Source organism: Caretta caretta, chromosome 28 (genome assembly GCF_965140235.1).
Source record: "Caretta caretta isolate rCarCar2 chromosome 28, rCarCar1.hap1, whole genome shotgun sequence".
Taxonomy (NCBI): domain Eukaryota; kingdom Metazoa; phylum Chordata; order Testudines; family Cheloniidae; genus Caretta; species Caretta caretta.
In genome coordinates, this window is record NC_134233.1 from 11,745,603 (window position 1) to 11,758,241 (window position 12,639).

The 12,639-nt window shown below is 49.6% G+C and overlaps 1 protein-coding gene across 1 annotated transcript; it reads left to right on the forward strand.

Moving 5' to 3' along the window:
• Positions 1-7,142: 7,142 nt before the first annotated feature.
• Positions 7,143-9,750, forward strand: LOC142070241 (uncharacterized). The gene has a single exon (XM_075123796.1). It carries the CDS (start codon positions 7,314-7,316, stop codon positions 8,889-8,891), a length of 1,578 nt encoding a protein of 525 aa, XP_074979897.1. The 5' UTR covers positions 7,143-7,313; the 3' UTR covers positions 8,892-9,750.
• The last annotated feature ends 2,889 nt before the right edge of the window (positions 9,751-12,639 follow it).

A 12,639-nucleotide genomic window follows, 5' to 3' on the forward strand; every position in this document is an offset into this window, starting at 1 on the left:
TGGGGGCGGGGCCTGGAGCAGACCGGGGGCGGGGCAGCGTCTGGGGGCGGAGCCTGGAGCAGACCAGGCGCTGCCTCGTGTCGCATCTGTCGCAGGAGCAGCTGCGGCTCCTCTCCGAGGTCTGTGCGGGGTGGGGCCCGTCATTAACCCTCCCGTGCCCGGCCGGGGGCGGGGCTTTGTCCAGCTGGGACCCGCCCCGGTGAGTGGGAGACCCCGAGGGGGGGAGCGCTGGCAGGAAAGTGACTCTCTGCCCCCTACCTGCCCATCCCCCACTGCCGCCCCCTCCCCGCCCCCAGGGAGCCCTCCAGCTCCCCCCGCCACCCCCTTCAGTCAGCCCCTCAGAGGGCTCCCTGCTGCCCAGGTGAACGGGGGTCGTGGTGGGGGGGACCATCACTTTCTGTTTATGTATTGGACAGGCTGGATTTTATATGACAAACGGTCCCCCTTTTCCAGCTCGTTCTTTAATAGCCACATAAAATCCCCCCCGGTCTTGGCGTTTATCCCATGTTCTCAGTTGCGTAGTTTGTGACACGTTTTCTCTGTACGTCTCAAAGATTCCTAAAAAATACCCTCAACGTTTGCCCCACTTTTACTCGAGTTGTCTACTTCTAATTGAATATGCCCCTGAGAGCTTTCCCTGTCTCTGTGATTATAAATTACGACGAAAATCTCAGATTTACACCTTTTCTCAGATTCCTGAATATGGATCTAAAACGTTTCCCAATGTTGCCCATTTCCGCTCTATTCATTGACCAAATAGTGGTGGGAAATACACTCAGCTTTTACCTCCTATCAACAACTGCTATAAAATCCCAGTCATTTTCCACTTTGCTCTCTATAATTTGCATAAATGGATCCAAAATCCCTCAGATTTCCACCCTTTCTCTTTCATTTCTGAACACTGATCTCAAATCTCAGGTTTCCCTCTTAGTATGTCATCATCAAATGTCAATTAAAAATCCTCTTGGGTTTGGGGCTGTTCCCCATGTCTCTAAATCCTAGCAACTTGTCCTTCCTTGGGGGGAACCTATCGCCCTCCATGGGTCTCCGTGAGGGGGGGCTTCCCGCAGTGCAAAGATGTAGCCAACTCTGGGGTGGATCCACAGTGGCCATTATTTGCTAGTGACAGAGTATGGAAATTTCTTAGTTATTTTGGCCCTCCATGGCTTCCTTTCTCCTGTTAAAGAGGCGTCCCCCCGGGCTCCCTCTGCCTGTGTGACTGGCCAGCAGGGGGTGGTGATAACTTTCTGTCCACTTGTCAGACACTGTGAGGGAACATTGTTGCTGGGGGGGCAGGTGTCTGTGTGGGGAGATTGCAGCGGGAGCTGAAGGGGCATTGTGGTAGGGGGAGGCCTCTGGGTGGCTGGGCAGGGGGGACCCTAGTCAGGTTGGTGGGTTCTGGAGGGTTTGGGGTTTCAGGGGGTAGTTCTGAAGTGTCCAGCCCTAAGGCTATGGGTCCTGGAGGTGGGTATCGCTGGGGGCCTGTTGGCTGCAGACCAGTGGGGGTGGGTGTCTCTTGGGCAGGTGGGGCAGGGGATTAGACGCTGCCTGGTGCTGTGCCAGGGGCTGTGCCTGGGATTGCCCAGCTGGCTCCTGGGACCATTGCCATGCCCAGTGTACAGAGCTGTGGTGGGGCGGTCCCTGGCGCAGAGTGAGGGGTCCTCCTGTAAATCGTCAGGGGGTCGTGCTGGGAGGAGGAGGGGGTCCCAGGCAAATGGGCTGGCAGATCCTGGTGGAGGGCAGGTGGGGGTCCTAGGCAGGCAATGGGGAAATCCCAGGCAGGCAGTGAGGGACTATAAAATGACTCTACACAAACAGCCCCCCACCCCATTTCTCCTGCCATTTGCAGGAGCAAATCCAGCCATGGGGGAGCAAACAACCCAGGAATGAGAGTTTCCTAGCAAACAGGCATGGAGAAGGCACAGGGAAAAGGAGATAGAGAGACTGACAGGGTCCGTGGGATAAAAGAGTTTTGAAAGAGATTTCCAGCTCTCTCATCTGCCCAGACAGATGTCTTACTGCACTGTGGGGAGAATCACTTTCCTGTGGACAAGACGAGGATGAGAGAGAGGAAAACCCAGTTCCTGACTCCATGTCCCTCCTGCTGGGGTGTGGCTGCCGTGGGGTCAGTGTCAGAGGGAATCCTCGAAAGGGACTCCTTTGGTTCTGCTTTTTTCTAGGATTGCATTCAGAGACTTTGTTTTGGGATGCGGGAGGGAGAAAGGAGGTTAAAAGTGTGTCTGTGGGCCTAGCCTGGCAGGAGGGGCCAGGTCTCTGCTGTAATCCAGAGATTGAGCATTTTCTCAGCACGGCAGAATCTCGGATCTCGCTCTGCAGGGAAAGAGCCTGGGGGAAGCGTGATATGAAATGAACTAATGCCCGTTCCTAAACTTCCACAACAGCCCTTCTTGCCCAGCCAGGTTGCAGAACGACGCTCATGTTTCTTTCCGGTTCATCGCGTCCTCCCATGGGACAAGGGAGCGACATGGCTGCAGAGGAGCCAGCTCAGGTGGGGATTATTGTGTGGGGGTTCTGATCTGTTCCTGCAGGAGGGAGAGGGACAGCAAATACACGGGAGAAGGGAAGGTTTGCACCGTCTGGTTTGGAGGTTGGAGCGGGGCAGGAAATGCACAGGGTGGAGAAAGGGAGGAGGCCAGGGGGTGGCAGACCTGCTGGGAGTTGTTTAATAAGTGGCCTAGATTCTAGGAAGAGACCCATGAGGTTCGGAGGTGGAAATGCTCCAGTCTGGTGAACAGAAAATAACCTACCTAGATAGGGCTGGGAAAAAGGACCAGACTCCTAGTACTGGAGCCTGACCCAACTAACCAGCGGGTGCCTTGAAATATGAAGGGGGAAGCCACCAGTCAGGCTTAGGGGAGATTCCCCTGCTTCATATCCAGCTCTAGGAGTGGTTAATCATTATGCAAGGTAACCTATTTCCCCTTGTTTTTTCCTGCCCCCCCACCCTCCCGACGTTCTTGTTAAACCCTGGATTTGTGCTGGAAATGGGCCACCTTCATTGTCATACACATTGTAAGGAGAGTGATCACTTTAGATAAGCTATTACCAGCAGGAGAGTGGGGTGGGAGGAGGTATTTTTTTCATGATTTGTGTGTATATAAAAAGCTCTTCTACACTTTCCACAGTTTGCATCCGATGAAGTGAGCTGTAGCTCACGAAAGCTTATGCTCAAATAAATTGGATAGTCTCTAAGGTGCCACAAGTCCTCCTTTTCTTTTCACAAGGAGGAGGGTGTTGGGCTTCCTACAAGAGATCTCTCCCTAGACCCTGCTCGGGGCAGCATCTCTAGTATCAGTCTGTGGCTAGTAGGTGTGTGATGGATCTGCTGGGAGAGAGGAGGAGGTCTCTCTTCGCCCCCTCACCCTGGTGTTTCCTGGGTGCTCTGAGCGGGGTGGGGGTGGGACTCTGTTGACTGTGGTCCACCCAGAGTTTCCATTTGATTGGCTCCTCTCCCCCACGAATAGTGGGGCTGTGAGTGGGGCAGCAGGTCCTGAGTGTGGGGCTCTTGCTCTTTCAGGGGCCGGTGACCTTCGAGGAGGTGGCTGTGTATTTCACCAGGGAAGAGTGGGCTCTGCTGGACCCCGCTCAGAGAGCCCTCTACAGAGACGTCATGCAGGAGACCTATGAGACTGTGACCTCGCTGGGTAAGGATTCCTGTCCCCTCGGTTCTTGGAAGGGGAACGGAAGAGATGGGGTTCACGCCACCCCCACAATGCCACCTCTGCTCTGTCCTGTTCCAGCATCACCCCAGCATGCCAATGACACACACACGACCAGAGACCCTCCCCTGCTGCTGAACGCTATGGGAAGAGAGCACAGGAGCAGAATCGCACAGTGTCAAATATCTTCTGTTTGCACAAGTAAAACGGGGGGTTAGGTCCAGCATAACGAACAGAAGCTTCCTACCCGTGGCCTTCTCTCAAACCCTGAGCCTTCTCCACCCAGACCAGAATGTGCTTGGGGTGTAAGAAGCAGGCTGCTGGGGTCAGAGCGGCTGGTCCAGGGTTACTGATCACACAGACCTTGAATGGTGGCTGGGGGAATCCAGACAAGGGAGCTCCAGCAGCAGAACATTGAAACTCAGCCAGGATTACAGATGACACAACTCCTCACTGCTCCGGATTGCCCCGTGCATGGGACAATGGCCTCGGTTGCTGGTGAAAATCCTTGAGACTTGGAGAGTTGCTCCCCCCATCCCCATGTGCACTAGCCACAATCTCTCTTCTCTGCAGACTTGGTTTTTTGAGTCCCTCATTCCTGAAGTCACATGACCCCGATTCTTATTTTTCACATTCTGCTTTTCTAGACTATTTAGAGTCTGTTGCTTCTGAATGATAATTTCTAATTTCCCAGTGTTGTGCACACCCAGGGATTTTCCTCCTCCCTCCCATTGCACTGGACTCACTAGGTTCCCTGGTATTTCAGAATGGCCACACTGGGACAGACCAAAGGTCCATCTCGCCCAGTGTCCTGTCTTCCAACATTGGCCAGCGCCAGGTGTCCCAGAGGGAATGAACAGAACAGGGAATCATGAAGTGATTCATCTCCTGTCACCCATTCACAGCTTATGACAAACAGAAGTTAGGGACACCATCCCTGCCCATCCTGGCTAATAACCATTCACGGACCTGTCCTCAATAGATTTCTCATGGTGGTTTTTTTTTTTTTTTCTAATCCTATTATAATCTTGGCCTTCACAACGTCCTCTGGCAAGGAGTTCCCCAGGTTGACTGTGCATTGTGTGAAGAAATACTTCCTTTTGTTTCTTATAAACCTGCTGCCTATTAATTTGATTTGGTGATTCCTAGTCCTTGTGTTATGAGAAAGAGTAAATGATACGTCCTTATTTACTTTCTCCACGGCAGTTTTGATTTTATAGACCTCTCTCATATCCCCCCTTTGTCTCTTTTCCAAGCTGAATAGTCCCGGTCTTTTTAATCTTTCCCCGTACAGAAGAGTTTCATACCTGTAATCATTTGGGTTGCCCTTTTCTGAACCTTTTCCAATTCCAATATATCTTTTTTTGAGATGGGGCAACCACATCTGCATGCAGTATTCGAGATGTGGGTGTACCATGGGTTTATATAGAGGCGATATGATATTTTCTGTCTTCTTATCTATCCATTTCAGAATGATTCCCAATATTCTCTTTGCTTTTTGACTGCCATTGGACACTGAGTTGATGTTTTCAGAGAGCTGTGCCCAGTGACTCCAAGATCCCTCTGTTGAGTGGAAACAGCTCATTTAGAGCCCATCATTTTATATGTGTAGTTGGGATTATGTTTTCCAATGGGCTGCAATATGGTGCTATCCTGACATCTAGTCCTGCTGAGATCCTGCATTCGGTGATATCCCTGCCCTTCCTGTTCCCATTCTCATAAAACAAGAAGAGCATCCAAATGCGTGTTTACCTTCATTCCCTCAGCAGTCCTCATGGGAATCCCTGATCGGTTCCAAAGTGTATTAAAACCTTTCTTAAAGGGTTACCTCCTGCTGGTTATCAGGTCCTGTGAGTTTGTAGCCCAGAAAGACCCCCCTCAGTCAGCTCAAACTCAGCTGTTTATCCCCCAAAAGTCTGTCGTCTTCAGTCTCCTGAATGAGGGGAAATCCGTCCCTACCCCTTTCTGCGTTGGGTAAAGCTTCAAAAGGTGGAGCTCTGCATAACCAGCCTTGAGATCTGGCATTCATCACCCTGTAGTGATACCAGCTTGCACAGGAAACCCAACCCGCAGCCCTTCCTGGTATCATGTGGCGCATCTCGGCATCATAGTCTGTGAAGAATTCATGCTTTCAAGGGCTGGCTTAGATATACAGACAACAGTCATAATTAGGGCAAGAGTTTGCAGGCAATGAAAAGAGAGTAATTGACAAACGTGAGCAATATCTAATCCTTTAAAGCCTGAAAGTGCCTTGGGGGGAGGGGACAGGAGCCGGCTGTGTGGGGGCGGTGGGGCTCAGATACTGGGCATTGAGAGCCTAGAGCCAGCTGTGCGCTGGAGAGACGGGGCATGAACCAGCTGTGTACAGGGGAGATGAGCAGGGGAGAGGTGCTGTGGACACGGCCGCGAGCAGCTGTGAGTGCCGTCCTCTCTGCAGCATGATGAGAGAGCCTGGCGTCCCACTGCCGATCCCAGACTTCTATGAAGAGGGAAGAAATTGGCATCAAGTCTCAGCCGCAGCCAGCCTGTGCCCTGGGGAGGAGACGGGTGTCTCCAGGGAGAAATCTGGGGGATTGTGACCCTGCATGCCCCACCCACCCTCTGATCAGCAATTCCGGATATTAACGGTGATTCCAGAAACAAAGAGTAATTTTGGGAAAAAATGCAGTCCTAGCTACAATTTCCAGAAAACGCTGGCCCTGGTTGTAACATTAAATCCGATAGTCTCAAGATCTAGGCCTGTGTTGATCAGATCTGTCACTCTGCCTTCACGGAGTTCACTCTGCTGGTGGGTTGGACCCCTTCCCCCATTCTGTGTCTGCCTTGTCTATTTAGATTGTAACTTCTTCAGGGCAAGGGCCATCAATGCTTCTCGGTTTGTACTGTGCCTAGCAAAATGAGGACCCACTGTTAGTTGGCCCTTAGGCACTAAGGTAATGAATATGATTTGTAATAATCATCTCCTGGCACTTTGAGCCAAGGAAGCCGGCCTTGGGACGTTACTACTTAAAAGTGAACTGGGCTTAAAAGCATGGAATATTCTTTGTGACAAGTATCCCACAAATTCCACTGACCTCCCTTGTTTTCTTTGCCTTGAGCAGGGTTTCCAGTTTCCAGAACTGATGTGATCTCGCAGCTGGAACGAGGGGAGGAGTCGTGCGTCCCAGACCTTCATGGCTCTAAGAAAAAAGTGCTCCCGAGAGCTGCCTGCATAGGTGAGGCATTGGTTAAACCAACCCCAAAACTGTCGGTGAATACAGGCAACATTTGGGATGCCCTACAAAGATCTTGTGAGCTCTCCAAGTTCAGGATTGTTCCCTGCAGATGTGGAATCGTTAGGCAGAGGTCACTCATGGCTTCCCACCTATCCTGACTGACAACTGGTAGCAGGTCCCTCCCCAATCTCGCTGTCCCCTGAGATTTCTTCTGAGATACGGACCCAGAACTGATCCCTTCCTTTCTCTCCTCTGGGGAAGGTTTAAGGGAAAATCAGCTCCTGATAGGTTTGATCTGTCCTGTACACGTTTTCGTTCCTTCATCCCTTTTTCCGTTCTTCTCTCTGAGATTTCCTTTCTCTCTGGCGCAGGCAGAGACTTACGTCTGGATTCTCTCGGTCTCCCGTCAGGTGTTGGGATGGTGAGTGAAAACGAGGAGGAACCCCAGCAGGAAGATGCTGAGCGAGTGGAAGCCCATGGGATGTTGTCAGGAAGGTCCAAAGGGAATGATTTTGGGAGCTCTGCACGCCCAGAAAAAACAAAAGCCTGTGAGAGTCAGCAGAGGCCAGAGGAAAACTTCGGTAGCCAGTCAGACCTTATTACACGTGAGAGAATGAACTTGGAAGGAACACGCTACACATGCCTCGAGTGTGGGAAAAGCTTCAAAGGGAGCTCGGACCTTCTCAGACATCAGAGAATCCACACGGGTGAGAAACCTTACGCATGCTGTGTGTGTGGGAAATGCTTCAAGCGGAGCTCGCATCTCATTGCACATAAGAGAATCCACACAGGTGAGAAACCTTATGGATGCCCTGAGTGTGGGAAACACTTCAAGCAGAGCTCATACCTTATTACACATTGGAAAATCCACACGGGTGAGAAACCTTACGGATGCCCTGAGTGTGGGAAACACTTCAAGCAGAGCTCACACCTTGTTACACATCGGAAAATCCACACGGGTGAGAAACCTTATGGATGCCCTGAGTGTGGGAAACACTTCAAGCAGAGCTCACACCTAATTACACATCGGAAAATCCACACGGGTGAGAAACCTTATGGATGCCCTGAGTGTGGGAAGCACTTCATTGACAGTTCATCCCTCCTCTCACATCAGCGAATCCACACAGGGGAGAGGCCCTACACATGCTCTGAGTGCGGGAAAAGCTTCAATCAGCGCTCAACCCTAATCACACATCAGAGAACGCACACAGGAGAGACCCCCTACATGTGCTCTGAGTGCGGGAAAAGCTTTAATCAGAGCTCTGTACTGACCACACATAGAAGAATCCACACAGGTGAGAAGCCTTATGGATGCTCTGAGTGTGGGAAACGCTTCAATCGGAGCTCATACTTTATCATACATCGGCGAATCCATACGGGTGAGAAACCTTATGGATGCCGTGAGTGTGGCAAACACTTCAATCAAAGCTCAGCCCTTACCACACATCAGAGAATCCACACTGGTGAGAGGCCCTACATATGCTCTGAGTGCGGGAAAAGCTTCAATCAGCGCTCAACCCTAATCACACATCAGAGAACGCACACAGGAGAGACCCCCTACATGTGCTCTGAGTGCGGGAAAAGCTTTAATCGGAGCTCTGTACTGACCACACATAGAAGAATCCACACAGGTGAGAAGCCTTATGGATGCTCTGAGTGTGGGAAACGCTTCAATCGGAGCTCATACTTTATCATACATCGGCGAATCCATACGGGTGAGAAACCTTATGGATGCCGTGAGTGTGGCAAACACTTCAATCAAAGCTCAGCCCTTATCACACATCAGCGAATCCACACAGGAGAGAGGCCCTACATATGCTCTGAGTGCGGGAAAAGCTTTAATCGGAGCTCTGTACTGACCACACATAGAAGAATCCACACAGGTGAGAAGCCTTATGGATGCTCTGAGTGTGGGAGAAGCTTCAATCAGCGCTCAACCCTTATTAGACATCAGAAAATCCACATAGGAGTCATCTGTAACAAATGCCTTAACTAGGGCTGGCCAAAGGTATTTTTTTCTTTTAAATCACATTTGCTAATTCCCACTTAGTGATCTGTGCCCCATCTTCACCGTGGTTACTCAGCTCCCCCAGATGAGTTGCCTGCTCCTGCCTTTTGCAGCTCACCCTTCTTTGGGGTCAGTCCTGTGATGTTTTCTATCAACTCCTTTCCTTTTGGGTCAAAGGAGCGTGTGTCCCTCCAGCCAGGAATGTTCATCAGCTCCAGGTGGGGGAGAGAGGTTTGTTCCCAACAAGCTACACTGAGGCAAAAACTACCCGTGCCTTACATCCACTAGGACTGTACATGGCGTTGGCTGCTCAAGTTAGTGATCTTGGTGTTAAAAGACAATTACAGTTGTCGTGCAGATGCAGCCGAGGTGCAGTGGTTGGCATTAGCTTTCCCCCCCTTGACCTGACCTAAACTCCATCACATGTCCTAGTCTAAACAAAGCCTGAGCATCACAGTTATACTGTTCCCCCATTTAAAAACCATTGTTAGTCATCAAGTTCCCCCACCAGGATCATATTGTTTCATTCCCAGTTGTCACAGTTCATCAGAGCGCTGTTGCTTCAGGTTTTCCTGAAGGCAGATATTTTTCCTCCCGTTTTCCTCCCTTAAAATATATTGAAGTATAACAAAGAGCAGGAATAGGGAAGGGATAGGGAAAAATGTCTTTTCCCCTCTGTAACAACAGAAGAACATAGGGTAAATCAGAGGGATTCTCCATCACCATCTCTATCCCCCTGTTCTTCAATTGGTAAGGTCAATATTTCCCGAAGGGGCTGGGAAGAGGATTCTCTAGTAAATGATTTGGAACTAAGCAAAAGACCCATTCATTTGCCTCCCAAAGCAGTTGTGGCCCATGCCCTGCAGGAGGTTGCTCCTGAAGATCTTCCCTTCCTAATCAGGTGCATGTTGCCTCTTATTTGGGAAATGCAATCCCTTCCTAGGTAGAGATGGGAAAAATGGAAGTGACATTTCTGTTCAGCTCACTCCTGGGAGATGCTGTAAATGTGTAGGAAATGACATCCATGAGGAATGTGATAGAGCTGCAGAAAGACACCCATTTTGAGTAGATACCTGACATTTGGTGTCTTAGAGGGATTCTAAGCCGCACCTGAATTTAGTCCCTTATTTAAATCTGTGCCACCAGATTAAAGAAACAAAAGGGCATATTTGGGGGAGTTCTACCTCAGTATCGCTACTGGTATGTTGTGTGGTTGGTGAAGAATTCTACGCCAGAGCCGTGTAAAATTGCTACAACTAAGGTCAAAGATTTGACAAGAACTCAGGTAGAAATGAGAGGTACGAGTGGTTGATTTTCACCCCAGAGATGGACGCTATGGTGACCTGTGGCCAAGGTAAACTGTTTTTAGAATTGCTCACACTTCTAAAGGATGCCATGATGAAACTGGGAACAACTGTCTTTTACCATTTGGATCCCAAGTTTCCTGAAGCACAGAGAGAAACAGCTGATTCCTTCAGAGCCATGCCATGCCTATGGGTCCCAAACTGGCTGCCTTGCTGGACAAGAAGCACTTCCGTGTTGGTTAAATGATGGTAGCCAATGAGGGAATGTAACAGATTCCAAGTTCAGACTGCAGGATACATGAATGCTGAGTCCAGAGTCTGTGGTTTGGTCTCTTAGTTTTGCTCTTGAGTCTAATGCATGTGTCTCACTTTTCCGCCTCCTGCTACTCTGAAAGATTAGAAAGTGTGAAAGTAGAGCACAGGTGGTTTTTCTCATGATGCAGCCTTCCCACGTAGTGTGAGACCCCTTCCACCCACACAGGTGAGCCAGAGAGTTCCCCAGGGCTCTTGTTCACAAAGCAAAGATGTCACATTAGGCAGGAGATGTCAAGATCTACAATGGTGATGGGCGAGTGATGGGAGCTTTTCTGGGTGGTTGTTGTTTGGTTGTTTTTTTTCCATGTAATTTTTGTTTTGTTTTTGCAACTAGTTCTTTTTATAGCTGCTGAGCCCCCTTGTCCTTTTGAGCACAGCTCTTTAACCCTCAGGCCTGGCTCTGGAAACCTCAGAACCGGCTTTGCGTTTTTTTTTTTCATGTTTGCTATCTTTGGAGTTCGCAGGAGTTCCCCAGGGCTCTTGTTCGCAAAGCAAAGATGTCACATTAGGCAGGAGATGTCAAGATCTACAATGGTGATGGGCGAGTGATAGGAGCTTTTCTGGGTGGTTGTTGTTTGGTTGTTTTTTTTCCATGTAATTTTTGTTTTGTTTTTGCAACTAGTTCTTTTTATAGCTGCTGAGACCCTTGTCCTTTTGAGCACAGCTCTTTAACCCTCAAGCCTGGCTCTGGAAACCTCAGAACTGGCTTTGCGTTTTTTTTTTTCATGTTTGCTATCTTTGGAGTTCGCACATCCAGACGACATGCGGTTCACAGCAGCGGATACTTTGAGAAACCTGCTGGGTGAAGCAGGCCTTTTCCAAACTGACATTGGCCCAAATTCTGCCTCAGTTCAGCTGGATTGGGACACGTCTGTGTCAAAGGAGTGGTTCACACCTGATTTGCCCAGAGACCTCAGAGGAGGGGTAGTTAGATATAGGATAAGTAGGAATTGACAACAATGAAGTTAAATATAAAGGTGAAAGACCCTCACCTTGCAGGTCAACAAGCCTGTTCTGTTCTTTCCCTCCAATGCATCCGGCACTGGTCGCTCTCAGGTAGCACACTGGGCTTGACGGACCATTGGTCTGACCCAGTCTATGACCTGTCGTGCGTTCTTATGGAAGCCCTCTGCGGCCTTGTCTACAAGGGCAAGTTTCTGCACAGGAAAGCAGCTTTCTGCGGTGTAACTCCCGAGGTGCGCACGCAGATTTCGTGATGCATGATAGAAAGGGGCCATGACAGGGACACACTGCCGTGCGGGGTCAAAGTGAAGGAGCTGTGACATGCCTACCACAAGGTGCAGGAGGCAAACTGCTGCTCCATATTGGGGGCTAACTAACCCCAGCATCACGGCAAGAATCTACCTAGCAGCTGGAGAAAAAATATGTATGAGAGTCAAAGACACCCCCACGTGGCCTGTCTCTTCCCCAATCTCAACACCTGGAAGATTGTCTGGAAGACTCAGAATTTGAACTGCGGAGATTGGTCCCAGGCTGAGAGGGAATTCAGTCTGTGTATTAAGAACTCAACATGGCCTGGAGCAACCAGTGAGTGAGAAAAGCTGTTTGATCCAATTCTTGCTTAGTATATTCAAATTAGAGTTTAGACTGGGAGTCTGTTTTCATTTGTTATGTAAACACTTTTGACCTCTGCGACCAATACTTATACTAAGTTAAAATCTAACTTTCTGGAGTTAATAAAGTTATTTTACTATTTTATACTTACTCCTGAGTTTGTCCAAAGTGCTTGGGAAAGTTGCTCACATGACAAAGGCTGGTGCATGTCCCCTTTATTTTTGATGAAGTGGCGAACTAATTAATGAGCTTACACTTTTCAAGAGAAGGCCATGAGCCGTGTAAGATGGTACATTTCTGAGGTGCAAGGCTGAGAGCTGGGGAGATATGCTGGTGTCTCTGTATAATTGAGGAGTGGTTTATAGAGCATTCATGCAACTGAGTTGGGTGCTTTGCTGCATGTTGTTGGCCAAATGATCATAGAATCCTAGGATATCGGGGTTGGAAGGGACCTCAGGAGGTATCTAGTCCAACCCCCTGCCCAGAGGAGGACCAATCCCCAACTAAATCATCCCAGCCAGGGCTTTGTCAAGCCTGATCTT